The sequence below is a fragment of the Narcine bancroftii genome, chromosome 5, assembly GCF_036971445.1.
Source record: "Narcine bancroftii isolate sNarBan1 chromosome 5, sNarBan1.hap1, whole genome shotgun sequence".
Classification (NCBI taxonomy): Eukaryota; Metazoa; Chordata; class Chondrichthyes; order Torpediniformes; family Narcinidae; genus Narcine; species Narcine bancroftii.
In genome coordinates this window covers 228265779-228290215 of record NC_091473.1, presented here as the reverse complement: position 1 = coordinate 228290215, position 24437 = coordinate 228265779, and the positions used below count along the sequence as shown (strand labels likewise).

General features: G+C 37.8%; 1 protein-coding gene across 2 annotated transcripts in view; it reads right to left on the bottom strand.

Moving 5' to 3' along the window:
- Window positions 1-24437, bottom strand: part of bltp3a (bridge-like lipid transfer protein family member 3A) — a 129094-nt gene that overhangs the window by 17549 nt on the left and 87108 nt on the right. For both annotated transcript variants that reach the window (XR_011358402.1, XM_069941566.1), the window contains exons 15-17: window positions 23332-23525; window positions 20093-21618; window positions 1944-2134 (exon numbers count right to left, since the gene is read on the bottom strand). Coding sequence is in view for 1 of the 2 variants with exons in the window: in XM_069941566.1 (XP_069797667.1) it covers window positions 1944-2134; window positions 20093-21618; window positions 23332-23525 (1911 nt within the window). In the remaining variant the exon portion in view is untranslated. The remainder of the gene's footprint in view (window positions 1-1943; window positions 2135-20092; window positions 21619-23331; window positions 23526-24437) is intronic.

Sequence of the window (24437 nt, the reverse complement as noted above, 5' to 3'; positions counted from 1 at the left end):
GGCTCATGGGCTGGAAAGGCCTTTTATAGGCCTTATGTCAAAATTAAATGAAAAAGCAGAGTCAATAGCAGGATATTGGGAGATATTTGGAGTTTCTGAAAGCATTTCACAAGGTGGCACACAAAAGGTCAGTGCAGAAGTGCATGAGGTATTTGGGGAAGCATGTTGGTATGGATTAAAGATGGTTTATCACAAAACAAAGAAGTCAAAATAAATCCGTCTTCATCATGCGAGAAAGATGTAACCAGTGGAGTCTAAGAGGAAGGGGCTGCATGTAGAGTATCCAAGTGTACCAACAGTATGAAAATAGGTGGGAGGTCATATTGCGATGAGAATATATAGTGAAGTGATAAGATCCAAAGTTTGGCAAACAGAGATTAAGTGTGGGAAAATGTGTGGTCATACACTTCAGTATGAGGAATCCAAAGGCAAACAATCATTTAAATGGATTATTCCAAATAGTTGTTGAGGAATCTATGAGCATGGATCTCACGACAGCAGGCAGGTGCCATAAGTGGTTAGCAAGGCAAATGGTCTTTGATGCACAAGGGATGGAATTAAGAAAGTGATCAGGATTGTACTCTTTTGGTCTCCATATTTAAGAAAGGATAAACTGGCACTGAAGGCAATTCAAAAGATGGACTCAACCAATTCTTGGAATGTGAAGGCTGTTCTTTCACAAGCACCAATAAATTATGGTAGATCTTTATTCTTTGAAGTTTAAAATAATGAGGAGTGATCTTCTTAAAACATACATAATTCATTCACATGCATGACAGGGTTGAAGTCAAAATGATTCCACCTGTAGGAGAATCTCAAAGGGGCTACTGTTGCAAGGGGCAAGGCTAGTCCTTTGAAATTGAGGAGGTTTGGAACTTCTTGGAGAGCATGGCAACTCTCTGGGGATAGCTCATTGAGGGAACAGTAAAATCCCCAGTATAAGGCATCTACAAGTATTGTGGATGCTGGATATGGAAATTTTCTGGTTGCAGGAGACAGAGTCTTCCAATGCCTAACTTTTAAAATTAAGAATAAGCAGATTAAAAAAAAAACAAAGACAGTGCAAAATGTAAAATAATTTAAAAAAAAACTGTATTATCATCCTTAATTATGTCAAGTTCACTTTAATCAGGTCATACCTGTAACGTACAAAATTTAAATTTAAATTAGAACCACAGTTGCTAGTGCTTTTGTAGCATTGCGCTAACCATACTGCTGTCATAATTCATACACTCCTCCACAAAGTTTACAGATAAATTATTAAGTGAGTAAGGCTTTATAACAAAGATGAAGGCGTAGTAGGTAGGGCCAGGGAGACACTTTGGGAGAGTCGTCCCAGCGGCAATGGCCGGCTCTTCATCCTGGGCGCCACCATCTTATTGAAACACAACTTTATTCAAACTTTATTCAATCAGCTGCTGCTGACGGGGCACGATCTGGGCTTTCCACTGGCTGAAATGTTTGCTCCCATCTTCAAAGGTTTGTGTGTTGCTTCTGAGAACATTATATTTTTGCAATTTTAAACTTTAATTTAATTTATTTATTTCTTTGTTTTTTTTTTGCTGGTTGCTTGAATTGCAGTCTGCTTGAATCCCGGATACCGGGGATTTTTACCGTATTTGAAAAAGCAGTGAATCGAGGGATATGGAGAAATGGCACAGAGAGATGAGGCCTGAGATACATCATCCATGATCATCTTGAAACTTGAGGAGCCAAGTGGCTAACTTCTGCTCCTATTTTCATTTTAATTGTTTAGCGTTAAAAAAAAAGGACTGGATTGGTTTTAGCCGAAAATGATTCCTGGAATACCACATTAAAGCATATGGAAACAGGACATTAGGCTCATTCAGAATTTTTGTTGCATGTTGGCTAAGCCATCAATGCAGTAAACAATAGAATGCTTGATTTGATGTATCATGATTAATTGCAAACATAGTATGTACTTGCTTCAAGGAGAATAACATATTTCTCACTGCTGTCGCTGTCTACAGATATTCGATCTTCTGTCATGCTGCCATCCAGCGACGTAGTGTCCAAGGAATGCTGCGACGAAGTTCGTTTCATGTTTAAAAATCGTAGTTTAGAACTGGATAAGGAGGATGATAGACTGTCTTCACTTTTAGAGATCTGTTCTCTTCAAGAAGAAAGGAAACTTTGAATTAGTGGCAAGAAGTAGCTATTCTGTACTCTGACGTATCTGTGGTAAACCACTGTAATGAATAATTCTATGGTCAAGCATGCCTATTGGCCGGTGCCTGTGGCCCTTCCCCACAGGCTCCTGTATAAAGGTGACTGTTCCACAGCCCCCGCAACTCATTACAGGACAGCTGAACAGTAAGGATGTGACATGTTCTCAAGTGAATTAAAGTCTATTGGTTTCTCCTCATTAGTCCCCTGAGTAATTGATAGTGTATCAGTATCAAGTTGATCTTCAGACTCAAAAGTGAAATTCAAAATGAGAGGCAAGTATTTCACCAAGGATCAATAGAAAACTTTGTCTGTAAATATAAAAAAAGTTATACACGAACAGATCAGTGAAAAGCAATGTGCATGATAAATAAATCCAAATCCAAATGCCCATATTGTCACCAGTTCTTGCTTCAGCAACAAGACCACACTTCTAAAACAGGCAGGAATGAAGCTTAATTAGGCTTAAAACCAAAGAGATGGTTGTGATTTCACGAGGGCCCGAGGGGACCATGCTCCACTGACCATTGACAGCTCCACCATTGAGGTTGTCAAGAGTATCAAGTTCCTTGGAGTGGACTTGGCGGAGAATCTCACCTGGTCCCTTCACAGAAGCTCAATAGCCAAGAAAGCCCAGCAACGCCTCTACTTCCTGTGAATGCTGAGAAAAGTTAATCTCCCACCCTCCATCCTCACTACATTCTACAAAGGATGTATCGAGAGCATCCTGTGCAACTGTATCACCATCTGGTTTGAAAGCTGCAACTCCTCAAACTACAAAATCCTGGAGAGGATAGTGGAATCAGCAGAAGAGATCATCAGGGGCTCTCTTCCTACCATGACAGAACACTCTATGCAGGAGAAAGGCAAAAAACATTGTGAAGGATTCTACATACCCCTTGAGTAAACTGTTCTCCCTTCTTCCATCTGATAGCAGGTACATATCACAAGAGCTTCCCCCCATCCCCTCCCCCCCCCCCCACCAAGTTGGCAGGCCCCTGAACTCCCAGAACATTTGAAGATTGGATAACATGGATTGTTAATGTACAAGTCTTAATATTTTAAATGTGTTGAACTTCTATTCTAACCTATATTTATGTAAATATGCTGCACGGTGCTGGAGAAACACCATCTTAATTTTCCCATGTGAGCATGCTATGAATGACAGATAAAGGTGACTTGACTTGACTTAATTTTCAATGATAATTTAACTGCATGGATGAGATGAGATGTATGGCCAAGTCATTTACAGGTAGTCCCCGACTTACGTCCGTAATGGGGATCAAAGGATTGGGTAAGTCGGGGAAACGGGGACCTCGGCTGCCGCCGGGTACCTTGGGCTCCGCCAGTAGCAGGAATTACTGAATACTGAACTTTTAATACAAAATATGTACTTCTATGATAGTTTTAATAAAGGTTTAAAAAAGATTTTGGTCACATGTGCAGGTGGACATAACTCACGCAAGTCGGAAGTCGAGGACTACCTGTATTTAATAATTTGATCTACCATACCCCTGAAATTAAATCATAAAAACAGGGAGCACAGAATCCAGAGCAGAACAGGCAATTTCCCAGGCTAGCAGTAAAACATGAAAGTCTGCAGATACCTTGGTTGAAGTGAAAACACAATGCTGGAGAAACTCAGCTGGTCAAATAGTGTACTTTAAGCAGCTGAGGTAAAAATATATATAACCAATGTTTCATGCTTGAGCTGTTCATCAAGGTAATTTTCTTTAAATTTTAACCTCAGGCTAGCATCACCTTCATAGCACGTGCAAAACACGAAGTAAACCAGGTGGCTGCTTTTGTTTGCCCTGCCATTCAATAAAAATCACTGATGGTCACTTATCTTAATATCACTTCCTGCACTACCACATTCTTTTACTTCCTAAAAAATCAAAAAATGGACTGATCTTTGAATCCACAACCAGTCTACGTCAATACTCTATATCCTTCCTGCATACAGAATTCTAAAAATTGGACACCACCTGCAGTTTCAAGCCTGGATCTGGCCATCGGAGCAAGGAAAAACAACCCTACACTTGTTCCATCACAGACTTCACAAATTTTCAGTTTTTAGTAAGGTTTAGAGCTCGTCGAAAGAACCAAAGACTTGTTGATCCAAACCAAGGCTTTTATTAGCAAAAGACCGGAGCTCTTCACAGGTGGCCGACCAGTCCGGAATGATCCGACCTGGCTAGGGACACAACCCTTTAAGGCCCAGACAATAGGAGTGGCTTAGCTCTCAGCCAATCGCTGTAAGCACAGTCTAGATACAGTAACTATATACACGATGTACATTGGTGATAGATCTGTACTATCACATAAGGTCATTACTCATTCATCAAAAATGCTTAACCGTTAGCCCAGATTACTTAACCTTTCCTTCCACAACATCCCACGAATCAATCTTGGTGGGTTTTTGCTAAACTATTTCTATCATAAGTATGTGGCTAGAGGTGCTCTGTGGAGAGTATTACTGGTTGGATCACAGTCTGGATTCGGAATTTGAGTGCCAGGAATGCAAAGGCTCCAGAAGGAGGTAAAAGTAGCCTGGTCCATCATAGGCTCTGACCTCCCTTCCTTTGAAATACATCTGTATGATGTGCTGCTTCAGAAGACAGCCAACATTTAAAAAAAAAGGACACCCTGATCACAACCTCCTCTCACTGCTACCTTCAGGGAGAAGCTACTGAAACCTGAAGACCAGCACCTTAAGCTTCAGGAACAGTTTTGTTTCTCCCACCTCCCCCCAAACAGCTATCAGGTTCTTGAACCTCCCCTTCTTAATTATGGATTGCTCCTGTTGTTTGTTCCTTGAAGAAGAACTACCTTGCGTGGTTTTAATGCTAAAACAACTATTTTTCAAGCTGCTTGAACCAAAAGTACACTCGACTTCTGTCATGGTCTACCTTTTGTTCCTGCGCCCACCTCACGCATTGCCTACTGGGAAATATTGTTCTTTACGATGCATGCATAATAACACATCTTTCCCCTTTTTAAAATTAAAAAAATAATAACACAATACTATGTTTACACACAAGGGTATCTACATTCTGTGGCCAGTCTCTTTCCATTCAGCAGCTTTCAATCAGACTCTGAGGTGGTTTAGCCTTTTTGGTCTGGTATGCGTTTCCACCAGTGCATTGCATGCACTTTCTGTGTTAATATTTGTGTCTTTCTGTGAACTCTGTACAATATGTTCATTTTTAACATGTGCTGGCCCCTGATGGGTTGGAGCTGATCTACTTTCTCTTGCACATATCCTTGTGCATGGACCATGTGCCCGAATTGTGATCTTGGGGTTGCACTTGAACTCGAGGCTTCAGGACTAATAGGCTTTTTGCAGTCTTAACAGGATATTGTTTCTGTTTACTTTCTCTTCTACTTTAGCCTGTTTGACCTTGTGTGTTCCTTTAGGTGTCAACAGATTTTCATGCTGATTTTCAGCATATGGGCAGGAGAAAGGCCATTTTGTAGCGGCACACTTCTATGAATCATTAGACTCTGTGGAAATCCTCTCATCCATCAGGCTCTTTCTTCACATACACCACCTTGACAGAACTCTCTGCTCTGCCATTAGACTTTGGGTGGTGTGGGCTTGAAGTGAAACGTCTAAACAACCCCCCCCCCCTCCCAACTGCCCCCAAGTATTGGCAAAGGACTCAAATTTACTGCTCAAAAATTGTGGATCATTGCCTGACACTACTTCACAAGGAACTTCATGCCTTGCAAACACTTTTTTTTGGATTATTTTATTTACAAATTTTCAAACAAACTCAGTTTCCAGTAATCAGAAATTTAAAAAAGTTATCAATTATATATAAAATTTTCCATAGAGTCCGAGCCATTCCCCCCCCCCCCCCCTTCCCACACTCATCAAACCACAGTTACGCACAACATTCAAGACACCCACAACATCAGGGGTTTGTCGTGGACTGATGGACGACATCTAGGCTGATACACTTTACTTGATTGAGATGGAATGGAAACCCCGTCCTTCCCTCAGTCGAAGGATAGACAGGGGAGGCAGGGCAGCGAGATACGCAAATCCACACTATAACTGTGTTCCCATAAAATTTAAATATGCTTGCCAAATTTTTAGGAGGGGATTATAATTTTTCCTTAAGTTATTGGTAATTTTCTCCAGAGGAACACAGCTTTGCATTTCTGTATTCCAGTGCGCAATGCCCAAGTGGGAGTCAGATTTCCAGGTTACCTATGCACTTCCTGGCCACTACCAATGTAATCATGACAAATTGGATTTGGAATTTGAACAGCTTCATCTTCAGCCTTGTGTCTATCATGTTTCCAGATAGGAACAGCTCTGGGTCCTGTGGGAATTCTATAGCTAGGATTTTTTTTCCTAGGGATTGGCCTAGTTCCACCCAGAAGGGTCTCATCTTGGTACACATCCAGGTGCATGCACAAAGGTTCCTGTTGCAATGCCACATCTAAAACATTGGTCTGAAATTTCTGGTTTAGCCTTATTCCATTTTGCCAGTGTCAAATATAGCTGGTGGAGAAAGTTATACTGCACCAGTCTATACCGTGCAATAATAATTGCAGTCATTTTACTCTAACACAGATCTAACCAGCACAGCTCATCTTTACCTTGATTTGTGAAGGCCCAGTTTAGAGCGTTCTGCTTGGAGTAAGAAATACATTGCCAAGATGAACTTCCCTGGGTTTCCCTTTCAATTCAGGGTCTCTGTGTCATGGATGCATCTAATTTGCCCCTCAACAATGATTTTATCTGAAGGTAGCAGAAGAACATCTTATTTGACAAGTCATACTTATTTATGAGTTGCTCAAATGACATTAATTGCCCTCGCTCACAACAATCCTCCATACATCTGACCTCCATTCGGCACCAGGTGTCCAGGATCTTGCAGCCATCATCAATGTGACTCATCTATTCTGAGTTAGGGGTGTTTTTGGGGACAGCCCACTCTCGACCCTACTTATTGATTAATTTTGTTCCATTTAAAAATTGTGTTTTAATTTGGGGCTGTCTTATTTTAAAAAAAAAACATAACAATTTAGGGTAAATAAAGTCTCCTGCTACCTTTTCATCCATCGTGCGCAGACCAATGTGCTCAGGATGGTACACTTCCCCCCTCAAATAGTGACTGGGTTGCCCAATAATATCTCAAAGTCTGGTAACCTTAAGCGGCCCAGACTGAAGTCCCGTGTTAGTTTCTTCATAGAGACTCTGACTACTTTGTCATTCCACAAAAACCTTCTAACGTCTGAATGTAAGTTCTGGAAGAATCCCTAGGGCAGTGCCACAGGCAAAGTTTGGAAGAGGTACTGAAGCCTCGGAAACACATGCATTTTAAACACAGTTTACCCTGCCCACTTATACCCAGAGACCTCGCTATCGTCTTCCAAAGATGAGTGCAGCTTAGCCAACATATTTACAGTGACTGTCAGATACAACATCAGCAAATAGGTTGATTTTGTGTTCCTCCTGGCCTACTCCAAATCCACTGATATCATGAAGCAAACATTTTTTTCATGAAGGTGATATATGCTTTGCTGGATGTTGGGTAATTGGAAAAAATAGACATATACGCAATGCTCCATTTTTCTTTTGCATGAGGACTAGTGAGCTGACCCAATCTGTAGGTTCTTAAATTTACTGCATGACTTTCATCCGTTCCATGCGTGCTAGTTCTTGTTTAAGTTTGTCTTTAAGTGGAAATGGAACTTTCCTGTGTGCATAGACCTTATGTACATCAGGTAAACCACTAAGCCCCTCAAAGGCATCTGCACACTTTTCCATAAGTGTTGTGTGCTCCTCTTTGGTCTGTGAAGTCACTATGAAAATTCTTTTCACCAGGTGGAGCTCTTCACATGCACTCAGACCTCATATTGGCTGTACTCTCTTTTCTACAATCAGTAGTTGTGATTTTAGATGTCGCCCTTTGTGTTAGAAAATCACCATACAGCCCCCTTTTACTGGAATGTTCTCACCAGTGTAGCCGGTAATTTTTAAATTTCATTGGCTAAATCTTGCTTTTTACAGTGAAGGTCTTGTAATTGTCCATAGATAATAGATTTACCTGGGCTCCAGTGTTGACCTTAAATGGAATTTCTGTCTCATTCACAGTCACTGGAATGTTTTACCATCAGCAGTCTGTTGTGAATCCATGAAGGATTCCTCCATTTCTTCGTCCACTGTGTGAACCTTTCTCTTGGTAGCCCATGCTTTGCAACACTTTGCAAAATGATTTCTCTTCCCAGATTTATTGCAGGACTTCCCATAGGCATGACAGACACATCATTGGAATATATCTACCTCCGCCTCCACACCTGCTGCTTGACCCCAGCTCTTTGCTGTTGCTTTGGGAAACTCCTGGTGCTCTGCTTCTCAGTTTTCATTGCATGCACTGTTGTATCTATCCTGTGCAGCTCCTCATCTTGTGCTGGTGTGGTCTCTGCTGCCCTACACATATTCACAGCCCTTTCCAGTGTCAAATTTTTTTCACGCAAGTCTTTCTCCAAGCCCATTATCTGGGACTCTGCAAACTACAGGCTCTACCTCTTTAATCTGGCAGTATTGAGACCTGGCCATTGCTGGACAACAGAAAATGTCAGAAAAAAGAAATGTATCCCTAAGGGAACCCTCTATATAAGTATATAAAAGGTAGAACAAAGCTTAAACAGGAAATAATACCGTGGGGCGGCAAGTGCCACGCCTTTACAGTGCCAGCGATCATTACCAGGATTCGAGTTCCACGCTGACTGTACAGAGTTTGTACTAATGGCAGCAGATTCAACCTTTACTGTCCCAGTGATCAGGTCTGCTATGAGTTTGATATAGCTGGGGGGGCGTGGCAAAATGGTGTAAGGAACAGACATGCCTCCCAGTCCTCTCCTGACTCTGAGTTATTGTTTTGTTTATAAGTGCGGCAGCCTTTGGAACAAAGGGCTGGCCGGGCGCGTGTATTTCAAACAACGCCTGCTGTGAGCGCTGTTACTGAGAGTATGACAGCTGAATCAGCTGGGACGCCACCAGCTGGAGAGTTAAAGAGCCGACCTCCGATTGATATAGCAGTGGCGCTGCGAACTGCACCACCAGTTATGACGCTTTCTCCAGGTTTAGATATAATGAAGGCTTTTGATGAGATATGGCTTAAAGATAACCCTGACTATCAGCCTCCTGATATTGCTGAGGGGGCTGTGGCAGGGGTTTATACACGGAGCCATACTGCAAGAAAAGCTGCTAAACCAAGGGAAGGGACAGAAGATCCTTTGGTCTCTCAGAAACAACAGGATCCTACTATGTCTGAATCTACCTTTGCTGATACGCTTATCAAGAATCTTGAATTTAAGTTATATTCTTCAATGAAACAGCTAGGTAATTCTATGATCCAGGTCTATTCCAAGCTTAATACATTGGTGGATGTTAACACTCAACAGATGGCTGACTATGGAGCTTTTAAACTTGAAACTAATGAAAGACTTGATATGTGTGATCAAGGTTTAGTTGACGTACAAGATCAATTGCAAGATGTAAACAAAACAATTGAAACATTGCAAATTCAGAATAAAAAATTAGCAAAAAAGGTTGATTATTTGGAGAATCAATCCAGACGGAACAACGTAAAAATTGTTGGTTTGCCAGAAGACATAGAAGGGCCAGATCCAAAAAAATTTTTTACTGAATGGATTCTACAAGTGTTAGGACAAGACAAGTTCCCCGAAGGTCTAATATTGGAATGTGCTCATAGAGCTTTGAGAAGGAAATCTTTTTCAGGACAGAATCCAAGACCTGTTCTGGTCCGTTGTTTAAACTACTGTGATAGAGAGACAATTTTACGTGTGGCTATTAGAAATGCACAGCAAAATAGATCTCCTTTGATGGTTCAAAATAATCGTGTTTTTTTAAATCTCGATTTGAGTCAAGAAATTATGTTTCAACGATGTGAATTTAATTCTGTGAAAGAGTTGTTGTGGAAAAAAGGATATAAGGTAATATTTAGGTATCCTGCGGTATTGAAGATTTTTCAGGATGGATATCAGCCAAAGTTTTTTGATAATCCTAAAGAAGCTATGGACTTTGCTCAATCTTTATCGATTACGCAATTTCAGGAACGACGTAGTCCTCCACGGTCTCCAAAGAGAGTGGAGATACAAGATGGGAATCAGATTTCAAGAAGAAATGGAAGCAATGGTGGTCGAAGTGGCAAAGTTGATTAAAAAAAATAAATCTTTTACTTTTTTTTGAGAAGATTTCAGATAATGATGATAGTTTAATACGAAATGGGAGTTGGGAGAGGGAACTGGGTGGGCATTACTTTCCAGAAGTCATCAGCTACATGTGAGTTATCTCACACCCAGTATTTTGTGGGAGTTACCGCATTGTGCGGTTTAAACAGGAGGTGGTAGTTGACCTCTTGCCTGTTTTTTTTCCCTTAATTTTTGGGTTAAGCAGTGAAGTTTTTTTTCTATTACTTTTTTTTAAATAAATATTTTTTTTCTTTTCTTTTTTATTTTTGATTGTAGTTTTAAGAGGGAATAAGGGGAGGGGTTTTTCCTTTTTTTTCTCTTTTTTTGGTGGTTTCTTTTTTTTTCTTTTTTTTCTATTTTTTTGTTGAGTTGTAAGGAATGTCTAATTGAAGTTTGCTTCTTTTAATGTTCAGGGTTTAAATAATCCTATTAAGCGTAAGAAAGTACTTGCTTACTTAAAAAAATTAAAAGTTGATGTGGCTTTTTTGCAGGAAACTCACTTAACAGATAAGGAACATTTGAAACTTAAACGTGAATGGGTTGGACAAGTTTTTTATTCTTCATTTAATTCAAAGGCAAAAGGAGTGGCAATTTTGGTGTACAAGAATTTACCATTTCAGTTACAGAATGAAGAGAAAAATGGTGGAAGATTATTAAAATTGAACTGTACAATTTTTAATGAAGCTTGGACTTTGCTTGATGTTTATGCTCCGAATGTTGAGGATACAGCTTTTGTTGTGGATATGTCTTTATTACTTGGACAATCAAATTCTAATGTGATGATTGGAGGAGATTTAAACGTGGTGTTGGAGCCTTTATTGGACAAGTAGCCAAGAGTAATTAAGAAATCTAAGATGGCAGTTCAAGTAACTAACATGATGTCAGATTTGAATTTAGTTGATATTTGGCAAAGATTTAATCCTACAGAGAAAGATTTTTCTTTTTATTATTCGTGATATAATTCTTTTTCTATGAATTGATTATTTTTAATTTCAACACAGTTGCAGGATAGGGTTATATCAGTGGATTATAAGGCAAGACTGGTTTCAGACCATTCTTTATTATTATTAGAATATCAGAGTTCACAAGATGTTCAGAGAGCTCCAAGATGGAGATTTAAACTATGTTATTACAAAAACCAGAATTTATTAGTTATTTAAAACAACAAGATGAAGTTTTTATTAGTAATAATACTAATTCTGTTTCTAGTCATTTTGTTTTATGGGATGCAATGAAAGCTTTTTTTACGAGGTCAAATTATTAGTTATGCTTCTAAAGTAAAGAGAGAGAGAATTAAAGAGATTGAAGATTTAGAGAAAAAGATAACTGCTACTGAAAAAGAATTTCAAAAAAAACGCTACTGAAATGCAAAAGAATCGGTTAACTAATTTAAAATTTAAATATAATGAATTACAAACTTATCGGTTTGAATGTTTAATGAACCGAACTAAACATAAGTTTTATGAATGGGGTGATAAAGCTCATAATGTTTTGTCATGGCAGTTAAAAAAGGAACAATTATCTAGGATTATACCAGCAATTAGAAAGAAATCGGGTTTTACTTTTAGCCAAAAGGAAATTAATGAGGAATTTTTTAATTTCTATAAAAAATTATATACTTCAGAATGTAAAGATGTAACTGAAGATGTTATAGATTCTTTTTTGAAAATTAAATTGCCACAATTGAATAAAGAAGACAGACAAGAGTTAGATCAATCCTTTACAGAAATAGAAATGGCGATAAGAGATATGCCAAATGGAAAGGCACCTGGTGAAGATGGGTTTTCTATAGAGTTTTATAAAACTTTTTATGCTGATATATCTCCTATTTATAAGGATGTATTACAACAAATTTATAATACTTTTCAATTACCTGAGTCTTGCTCTAATGCAATAATTACAGTTATACCAAAAAAAGATAAAGATCCTTTACAGGTTTCTTCTTATAGACCAATATCGCTGTTAAATATAGATTATAAAATTGTAGCTAAAGTTATGGCTAATCGATTAGCTCAATATTTGCCTAAAATAATACATAGTGACCAAATGGGATTTATAAAAAATAGATATGTGTCAGATAACATTTTGCATTTAATAACTTTGATAAATAAATCTAAATCTCAGATGAATTATCCAATAGTGGTTTCACTGGATGCAGAGAAGGCTTTTGATAGAGTGGAATGGAAGTTTTTGTTTAAAGTACTTGAGAAATTTTGTTTTGGTTCTTCATTTATTGGATTGATAAAGGCTTTATATAATAGTCCGAAGGCTAGAATTGCTGTCAATGGGCAGATTTCAGAATCTTTTAATTTAACAAGGTCTACTAGACAAGGATGCCCATTGTCACCTGCTTTATTCGCTATAGTTATTGAACCCTTGGCACAACTAATACGTCAAAACGAAAATGTTAAAGGTATGAGAGTTTTGAATGAGGAATATAAGATTAATTTATTTGCTGATGATGTTTTATTATATTTGGTGGATCCGGGTATTTCTTTACCAGCAATTCAAGAATGTTTAGAAAATTATGGTTAATTATCTGGTTATAAAGTAAATTGGGCCAAAAGTAAAATTTTATCAATTTGTAAAGATGATTATTCAATATATAAAAGTATTACCAATTTGAAGTGGACTACACAAATTCAATATTTAGGAATTAATGTTAATATGGAATTTCAAGATTTATATTCAATTATCTTCCTTTAATAAAAAGGATTAAATTAGATTTGATTAGGTGGAAGGATTTACCTTTGGGTTTATTAGGGAGAATTAATACTATAAAAATGAATATCTTTCCTCGAATACAATATTTGTTTCAATCAATTCCTTTTTTTTTTTAAAAACAAAAGTTTTTTTAAGGATTTATATAAAGCAATTAGAGACTTCTTATGGAAGGTAAAATTTCCGAGGGTAGCGATGAGAAAGTTGATGTGGGATTTCCAATTTGGAGGTTTAAGATTACCGAATTTTCAGCATTATTATGAAGCAGCTCAATTTAAATTTCTTAGTGCATTAATGAATATGGATGATCCGCCCAGTTGGGCAAAGGTAGAAATGGCGGTTATTTTAGAAAAATTTCCTCATGAGTTTTTGTTTCGATGGAATAAAAATTTATTACGAACTTATGATGTCCCAGTATTGAAGCACTTATTGAATCTATGGACAAGTAAACTTAACAAATTGGGGCTCAAAAATAAATGGTCTGGACGGTTGCCATTATATAATTATCAACTTGCTCCTTTTACAGTCTCCAATATCACCTTGAAACAATGGGAAAGGAAGGGAATAAAAAACTTATCTGATTGTTTTTCTGAGGGATGTTTTTGTTCCTTTGATGAATTACAAAGGAAATTTAGTATTAGTGGAAATTCTGTGTTTGTGTATTATTAATTAAGATCTTTTGTAAAACAGATATGTGGTCATCATATGATCTTACTGCCTGATTCTAATTTTGAGGAATATGTACTTTCAATACCAAAAAAGGGATATATATCTGATTTGAATTGTATTTTACAAGAAACTGAAAGTAAAAAAGATTGGGATAAAGATAAGTTGAAATGGGAAAAAGATTTGGGTTTTACAATAGCTGAAGAAGCCTGGATGGAAATTTGTCAGAATAGAATTCAGAAATTGATTAATGCTAGATTAGCGATGATTAATTATAATTTTATACATCAGTTATATTTAACACCGGAGAAACTAAAAAAGTTTGGCCTTAGTAAGTCGGATTGCTGTTTTCATTGTGACCAGACAGCTAATACTTTTTTGCATACTGTCTGGCTTTGTAATCGATTACAACAGTTTTGGAAAGGTATTCAATCTATACTTAATAGTTTATATAATATCTGTCTTGTATTAGATCCTGATATATTTTTATTAGAGAATATGCAATCACTAATTGATTTAGGTTTAAAGGATTATCAGATTTCCTTTATCTATTTAGCTCTAGCTGTGGCCAAGAAATGTATAGCACTTACTTGGAAAGACAGAAATATATTAACTTTAGATAGGTGGTATTTGGAGATGAAATCCTGTTTGACCATGGAAAGGAGATCTTTTTCAATTCAGGATAGGATGTCTTTTCATAGGTTCAAGTGGACTCCGTTTGTTAAACATTTGCATTTAAGTTTGCTTTAAATATGTTTTTAAGTGTGATATTTTAGTATTGATAACTTTTTTTTGTTAGTATCTTTACTTGTTATGTTTTATCTTTTTTTTGTAAGTGGGCTTTTTTTTCTTATATATATTGTTCATTTTATTAACTCTTCACTCTTTATTTTGGGGGGGTTAGACTAATTTTAAGTTAGGTCATTAATGTTGTGTAATAATTATTGGGGGGGATTTTATTATCTTACTTTTATTCTTTTTAAATGTAATTTTCTATTTTATTCATGTTACAAAATTTTAAATAAAGTTTAAAAAAAGAGTATGGTATAGCTGCTCAACATCCACAATACGCTCTGTAAAATTGGGTGTTATGCGATGCAAACGTTGTGTAAATGCCATATTATATACTTAGCAAAGCTATATGGGATACTGGAGTGCACCAGTAAACTTTTTATTTGTAAGTCGGGATCAGTGTGTGGACCGACATGGGGCTGTGGGCAAAGAGCGGAGCAGTGGGATCAGTGTGGAGAGAGTGGGGACGACCGACACGGGACGATGGGAAGAGATCAGGGCTGTGGGGAGAGAGTGGGTCAGTCACATCAGTTTGGGTATACAGTATACAATGTCCTACAGCTAGCAATTGCCTTTTCTAAATTGCTGCAGACTTGCTCATGGTAATGGAATAATTACGGGATCACAGACGTATATGCAGTTGGACATTGCCCAAATGGACGTTAAGTGGTAGAAATCTAAACATGCCGGACCATGGGAGTTTCCAGACCAGAGAGCGGTACAATCAGTATTCTGTCTCTAATGAGTGAGTTTTTCAAATTTCCAAATTCACAGGACTCACTCAGTGTGTGAAGCTCAGCTAAGTTCTGGTTGAAGTTCATACCTTGTTTTTGGTCACAGGAGGAAAACATGAAGCTCTCAAATGTGTCTTTTTACTTGGAACAAAGTACTCCTCAAATTTTGTCATCAGAGTGTCCAATGTGAAAGCTGTCTCATCAATTTGAAAACTATTGTAGATCTCAGAGGCATCTTCACCCATCATGTGTAGAAATATGGCCATTTTCTGTTTTTCATTGGTCTCTCCTGTTCCACCAGCCTCTAAGTAAATGTTGAATCGCTGTTTGAAGCTTTTCCAATTATCAGTTAGATTGCTGGTAAACTGCATCGATATGGGAGGACTTAACTTATTCATGATATGGTCTTTTCTTACTTAGTCATCCCACTTCCGACACCATGTTATGTTTGTTCCTCGAAAAACAGCATGGCATGGTTTTAATGCTTAAACAACATTTTTCCGAGCTGCTTGAACCAACAATGCACTCGACTTCCTCATTGGTCTACTTTTTGTTCCTGCGCCCATAGCATGCATTGCCTCCTGGGAAACAGTTTTTTTAAAAACTGTCCACGCTAAATAACAGCTCCACAAAAACGACTGTCTGCGCGACTGCAAAGATCACTTATTCTTACAGTATGATGACTGTGAATATTTATTGTTCATTAAGAAGAGACAATAAATACCAAAGATTAAGTATACTATTCTTTTTTTAAGAAAGAATACTACCAGTTACTTTTTTTAAGCAAACTACCTGTTCAACTGCAGCAACTAAGAATTTTGGTGCATATGTACATTGTAAAATATGGAAGGGAGACCAGAAGCATGAACAATATTCCAGATATGGTCTCACCAGAATTTAGTTTTAAATAAGTAGATGTCTGCACTCCTTTACTCAAATTCTCTTGCAATAAAGGTCATCATGCCTGTTGGACCTGTATGCTAACTTGCAGTGATTTGATGTCAAAGATTATCACCACTACCAGGTGAGCAATGTTCCTTAAACCTAGATCCCCCAAACTCTGGTAACATTTTTCTCCATCTTCACTGTCAATCTCCTTTTGTAGCCTCAGAAAATACAATCATTGTTTCATCTTTCCACATTAATTCTGTAAATTAACATTCCTCTACTTCTATATAACCATATAACCATATACAGCACAGAACAGGCCAGTTTGGCCCTACTAATCCATGCCAGAACAAATCCTCACCCTCTAGTCCCACTGACCAACACCTGGTCCATACTCTTCCAATCCTCTCCCCTTCATGTAATTATCCAGTCTTTCCTTAAATGTAAATAACGTCCTTGCTTCAACAATCTCTGCTGGAAGCTTATTCCACATCCCAATCACCCTTTGCGTGAAGGAATTTCCCCTCATATTCCCCTTATAATTTTCCCCCTTCAATCTCAAACCATGGCCTCTGGTTTGAATATCCCCCATTCTTAATTGAAAAAGCCTATCCACGTTGACTCTCTCTGTCCTTTTTAAAATCTTGAACACCTCCATCAAATCCCCCCTCAATCTTCTACATTCCAGAGAAAAAAGCCCCAGGCTGCTCAACCTTTCTCTGTAACTCAAACCCTGACATCCTGTCAACATTCTTGTGAACCTTCTCTGTACTCTCTCTATTTTGTTTATATCCTTCCTATAATTTGGTGACCAAAACTGTACACAGTATTCCAAATTTGGCCTCACCAATGCTTTGTACAATTCCATCATAACATCCCAACTCTTGAATTCAATACTCCGATTTATGAAGGCCAACATTCCAAATGCCTTCTTCACCACTCTATCTACCTGAGTATCAACTTTGAGGGTACTGTTTACCATAACTCTTAAATCCCTTTGTTGCTCTGCACTCCTCAATTGTCTACCATTCAATGTCTATGACCTATTTAGATTTGCCTTTCCAAAATGCAACTCTTCACACTTATCCGTATTAAATTCCATCAGCCATTTCTCAGCCCACTCCTCCAGCTTTTTCAGCTACGGTAATCTTCCTCATTGTCCACAATACCACCAATCTTTGTATCACCTGCAAACTTACTTATCCAATTCACCACCCCTTCTTCCAGATCGTTAATATATATAACAAACAATAGTGGACCCAGGACCGATCCCTGAGGAACTCCACTAGTCACCGGCCTCCAATTTGACAAACAATTTTCTACCACTATTCTCTGACACCTCCCATCCAACCATTGCTGAATCCATTTCACTACCTCCTTATTTATACCCAATGCCTCCACCTTTTTACCTAACCTCCTGTGGGGAACTTTGTCAAAAGCTTTACTAAAGTCTAAATAGACAACATCCACAGCCTTCCCTTCAACAATCTTTTTCGTAACCCCCTTGAAAAACTCTATAAGGTTTGTTAAGCATGATCTACCCCTGACAAAACCATGCTGACTACTATCTATCAATCCTTGTTCTTCCAAATATTTGTAAATGCCATCCCTCAGAACACTTTCCATCAACTTACCCACCACAGACGTCAGACTCACAGGTCTATAATTTTCAGGCTTACATTTGGACCCTTTCTTAAAGAATGGAACAATATGAGCCACCCTCCAATCTCTCAAAGACCAGTGTCTCCTTCCGAAGCTCTGGGGTATCCCAAATTATTTTCTGCTTTTTTTTTAAGCCATGAGAAATGATAAGGAGTAAATTACAGGACACACAGAAGATATGACCGAACTGAGTTTTGGTCTCAACTCCACATTTCTATTCAATTCCCACAAAACATGATAACTCTTACAGTTCGACTAATATGTCCTTTAGAATGTTTAATAACTTAGGATCCATAGCATTTATTGAACAGAAATTATAGAAAAACCACAAATGAGATTCTTCCCTATATATTTCCAAGATTTTATATATTTTTATTTCTAGATTCCCCACCAAAGACCTAAGGAAATATTCCCACTGCTTTTCCAAACTCTCTCAAATTCCAATTAAACTTTAAATGTTCACTTTCTATTCTGTTAAACTTGAGCATAAGCTATTCTGTTCAAAATTTATTTCAGAGCAGTATTCTCATCTCAGTGATCAACACCATCTCCAACGCAAGTATGCCCTTCCACGCGAAAACCTTAATGGGGTCCACAGGTATGCTCACTAGCACCTTTAACAGTTGTTCTCCACCCCCCCCCCTTGTAAAAAAAAAGGAAATTTTTCTTGCCTCAAGTATTTGTTGTTCCTTTACACTATTATTTACTGTATATTTGGTGACTTCTATTGCCTCCCAGTCAAGCAACCTGTTGAATTTCAAACTCTCACCCACCTTTTCAACTGCTCCACAGGCTTTCCCTCTTTCCTTGTGTTATCGTCTGCAGCTGAAAAGATTTATGTCTACACTCATTGTGGGCTGAGTTCAATTGTCACCAACATACCACGAAATTCCCCCTCAAACCTCACTAAAAAAAATAAAATTCATGTCTTCGACAAACTTTTTGATGATCGTGCACAATATGTGGTTAAGCATAAAATTTAATTTTGCAAACTCTACTGTGAAGTTTAATTATTTTTTAAATAGATATAATCAACAAGTATGAGCTCTATTTCTTTGGTGGAGATTACAACTGAGTATAACCACATGGTGGCGCTATAAGCCAACCCGTGTACAAAAAGAACCAGACATCTTCACAATCACTGGCTACAGAACGTTGGGACCCTTACTGTTGAACTGTTCCAAAAATTATTCATTAATTTTCTTAGTCAAATTAAATGGTGATGAATGATTCTGTCACTGAAACCTTCAAACAGAGGACTACATGGAGTTAAGGTACTTAGTAGATTTAGCTGCTGTGGAGTGATGCAAAACAGTTGGCAAGTACTTTGGAATAGTGAAGGCAAATCATTTAAAGTTGCTCAAGCTGTTGATGACAACTCCAAAGTAGTTTTAACAAAAAAAAATTGTCTGCTAGTCTGGCTTCTCTGCATTCAGGGGAGGGACCTGCCACCTGTGTTCTCTGCAGATTAACTTGCATATAGTTCCCTGTCAATTTTAAGTTTTTTTTTTAAATTTCAAGATTAATCTGGGCCTCCAATTGATTTAAACCTTCAATGCTCGGGCTAATCTGACCAGGAGCTGGAGCCATTCTCTGGGACGCTCGTGCATTGGCAGCACTGTTTCCCAGATTCAGTAATCCTCTCACCAATGCTATTTTCACAGGTAACAAACAATGTGCCTTTAATTGCCACAATCAACCTGCTGCAGGTTAAATGGGTGATTGTGACTGCTGCAGATCAGCACCTTGTGGTTGTTTTTATGTGAACAAGTGAAGCAAATAAAAACTCAAGGACTGTCCACTTGTGAAAACCAAGTTCCACATTAAGGTTTAAATGAACTTTTAATCTTACAACAGTCGTCCTTGGTTAAAAAAATAGAATGCTCAAGAAAACGGCTTTTGTTGTTTTTATAAGCTATTCCCCACAATTCATCTATTCAGCAAAAGTGGTGGAAGGGGAAGACAAACTCTCAGCAGCATTCAAGTGGATCTTGTCATTTCTAAAGTTCAAAGTCTTACAAAACCATTCAAGGAGGGAACCTGCTTTTTTTCCTTTCCCCAACATTTTGGTGTTGAAGGGGAAAAGAAAGGCACTTTAACTTTTTGCCAAGAGGTCTACTTAATTTACCTTTATGCAGGTTCAGTTGCTGACATGTGTAAAAGAACCAAATGTATTATTTAACACCTTCAGAAACTTTTCATACCTGGATGACGACAGAGAAAGCATCTTTTGAACAGTATTCGCCATCTTCTCCTTGCTGAGACTAAAAGCATCTTTAGTGAGAGAAACTGCTTCCTTAGTTAAACCTACAGTCATAAGCAGAGCTTCTTTCGCCACATCCTTTGAGACATTCGTCGGAGTTGAATCAACGTCAGCATCCCCAAAAGGTGTGCAAACTGTGCCCAATGCTCCACTCTTTTGTAGATCCAAAGCCTCACTTTTTTCTGAAAGGTTTGGCATGCCATGATCATAGCTATCTTCTGGAATCTCAACCACCAGTGACTCCACTACTTCATATGCTTCTTCCACAGTTCCTTTTTCAGATGATTGAATTGCATCTGCATATAAAAAAGGAGTACAGCTCTCAACTGTTCCATCTTGAGCTGAAGCTCCATAATCCAATGAGGTAATCATTCTCAAATCTCCATTGTGAATTTCATTTTCATCAAGGGAACTGATGGTATTGTCCAAGTGATCACTTGCTCTGTCTAAAGGCTTGTCCTCCACAGCCAATCTCTCTCCACTTTCCGAAGGAGAAAGCTCTGACTCAGCAAGGCTTGTGCCTTCAGAATTTTGGGACTGTAAATCACAACTAGTGCTTGGAACAGGATGGAGCAGCAAAGCAATTTCAACACTATTAATTAATAATCCTATAGAAGTACTGGAAGATACAACACTATTTTCCATCAACCTTTCCTTATCCTGAGTCAAGTCATCTTGCAGCTGAGCAAGGCATTCCTTTAACCGCAGCAATGCAAGGTAATGGTAGTGGTTCATGCGTGCTTTTACATGGGCAGTGCTATACACAAGAACATGTACATCTGCCTCAGAGCCATTCTTCCCATTGGATTCCTTCACTCGTACCTGATGAGCATTCAGATGGGCATCAGTCCCTTCGGAAGATTTGAGTGTTTGTGTGTCCAAGCTATCTGGTTTTACATTAATCTGAAGACAATTTACAATGGAGTCTGTGCAGCTGAACAAATTAAATCCATGATCTACACTACTTTTGGCCTCTTCCAAATCAGATTTGTTTGTGGATGTTGAATAATAGGATTGTGCCTTGGATGGCAGAGACACCCATATGGAAAGAGGAAATGCATCCACAAAGCTGAAAGATTTGCCCTTCAATCTCTCTATACCTTCAAAGTCCAACCAGAGTTGAGAAAAATGGAGTGACCATATGTTTACAGATGCTGATCCTTTTAATGCATCAAGGGTAAGGTTCTTTAGTGTGAAAATTCTGTCCAGATTAGTTTGTTGCTCGTAAGCATGATTAAAAAATGCATCTCGAAGCACATCAAAACTGTCTACAGATTTAGGGAACTCCTTATATGACATATGAAAGAATTCAGAGTTTTTAAAAGCTTTTAGCATCATTTGGAGATCAGTGTGCTTACAATGTGGAGAGTGCCTTGTGTTTGTAGCCACAACATCTGAAGTCTGAATCGTTAGGTATTGTGGCTTGTCTGGATGTGCCAAAGTCTTCTGGTCCACCGGAATTACAAACTACAAGATAAAGAAACACAAAATAAAATCCTAATGAACAAAATTTTAGTAATAAAATATATAAAGAAACAATGAAAGTCCAAAGCTCACTGAAAGTGTCCTCAGAGTGGATAGCATAGCAAAGAAGGTATGTATATAAAAAGATGCAGTGATTTCTACATGTACACATATAGAATAAAATCTGGTATGTGCACTTAAATCATGTGAATTGTTTGATTACAAATTTAAACCTGTGGACCACAGTGGCAAATAATGTTTGTCCCAAACATTATGGAGGGCATTTTACATCTGCTGATTGAGATTAACATGAGAAAGAAACTAAGTATCATCTTGTAGACAACATATTTACAGGATACAACCCTTTGTGCTCTAAGAGAAAGAGATTTGACCACGATGACCAAAGTGATGGTCAGCTTCAATCGAGTAAATGATGAACTATTTCACCTAGCAGCAAGGTTAGTAACCATACACAGATAATAATAAGAGTTGAAGGGTGAAGACAAAAAGAATCGAGAAAAAACTGTATTATTTTGTTCAAAATATGTCATTGTGAACTGAATTTATGAAAAGGAATGTACAATTTGAAAGGGTGCTGAAAGCAGATTCAAATTGAGGGAATGGATTTTTAAAAATAATTATTTTAACAGTTGTGGATCCATTAACAGGATCAACATTTAATACTAATCCCTAACTGTTCTTGAATTGAATAGTTTTTCATGTCATTTCATTTCAGAATGCTATGAAACATCAGTCAGATTGCTCTGGAGTTAAATGTTGGCCTGTTTGGACAAGGGTCGTCGATCACCTTCCAGAAAGAGCATAAGTGAATAAGAGGTTTTTTTTTAATGACAAGGCCATGATCCACATTACCCATTATAAAATCAAACAACATCCCACATTGGAATAGTAAAATATAATGTGATTAAAGCACGGTAAATTGTTCAAAGATTGTTGATTCAACAATGATGCGCATCACACAGGATTATAACCCAAAGTAGATTCTGTGGATCCTGCAGTAAAATGAGCAGTATGCAGTTATAATTTTAACATCTTTTAAAACTGGAAATATTTTTTCATCTTGCTCTATGTTTTCCCATTTCCTCCTCTGAACTTTTGTTATGACGTGCTTACTGTGTGATCACTTACATAAATGACAAAAATCTGGCAGAATTCACTCATGTGCAATTAAAAAGCCAATTTTATTGTCCAAGCAATACAATATCACAATACTGTTCAGTGAGCTGAAGGGTATGGTGTATAGTACATATACTGTGTTGAATTTTGTGACAACTAGTGCATTTCTATTGGAGGCAGATCTCATCAAGTAAAGATCACAGAGAACGATAATACTAATTGAACAAGAAAATTTGCAGGACTAGTGCAAACCACAAAAGCACCCTTCGTCAGGAATATCAGGCCTGAAATGTTGATTGCCAATGGATGCTGCATGGCCTGCTGAGTTTCCCAAGCACTTTTGTTTATTGTAATAATTGTAGATTATAATATTAACTGCTTTATTTTAGAGAATTTTGTAATCTAATAATTGTTCTGTGAAACATTTCGATTGGGCTCAGAATAATGGAATTGTTTCTTCTGAAAGTAGTCATCTGCCTCCAACCAAATTTAAAAAAATCCCTAACAGACCTTTATTCCACATCATCCATGAACCTTGACTGCATACATTATTATTAAATACATTAGGCAATGGCTCACCTTGAGCATGAGTCCATTCATGCAGAAGTCGACATGTTCATCCACTTTCACAGAATTATTCAATTTATAGATGGCTTTGAACTGTTGAAGGGTCTGATATAGGTCTAAAGAGAAGGAGTTCACCCACAGCATACTCACTGGATCCAATGTAAATTGCAAGGCATTCAACTTTACATAAAGATTGGGGAAAGGCACTGCAAGTGGAGAAAAAAAATAGAAACAAAGAATGAAACAATTTACTTGAAAAAATTAGTTAACAACATAGAGGCTACATTTGGTCAACTCGTTGAACGAAATATATCTGTCACTTTCAAATAGGTATGAAATGTATTTGACAGTGTTGAGCAAAAGGAGGAGATAAAGCAGCACACAAGTGTGGATCCTGGAGGCTTGGGAAACCATAAAGTTTATCCTTATAATTTGGTCAAACAAAAGTTGTTGTTTCAAGAACTAATTCAGTTTGATTTTGAATCTGACTGTGTTGCAGACCAAACAACAGCTTTCTCCAAACTGCAATGAAGAGACAGGCCTATTCCAACTCCTATACCTTGAAGTACAGCACAATTGAGATGAAAATTTCTTAAATAGGACAATCAGATTTTAAATCATATTAGAGCTGAACTAATGAAAGGCAAGCTTTCACAAATAATTATTAATACAATTTGCTCACTAATATAATATTGTTGAAATTCAAAATTCCTTATAATAAATGATAACATGAACTTATTTGTTGGAATTCAGTCTCCAGATTTGATAGAGCCATAATGCTCTTTCCATTTGAAGACATTGCCAAATTTTCCAGAGAAGTCGAGGTGATATACGTCATAGTCTTTGCTCTACACATCCAAATTAGCATGTGTTACAGAGTTCTGTGTTGTGTATTGGCCTATGTGTTGTGTGGTTTTGTGTTGGAAAGTGACAGTTTGCCTTAGAGAGCCAAGGGTGAGAGAGTGGGAGACGGACTGGGCATGTGCAGAAGATGATCTAGAAATTTCTGGACTTGGAAGACTGTGAAATGGAAGGAGGCCCAAGCAGAGTCATTGGCTGGGAGGCAGTTTAGAATGTTGGGCATTTTGAAAGGGATGAACATTCCGAAGGCAGCCAGA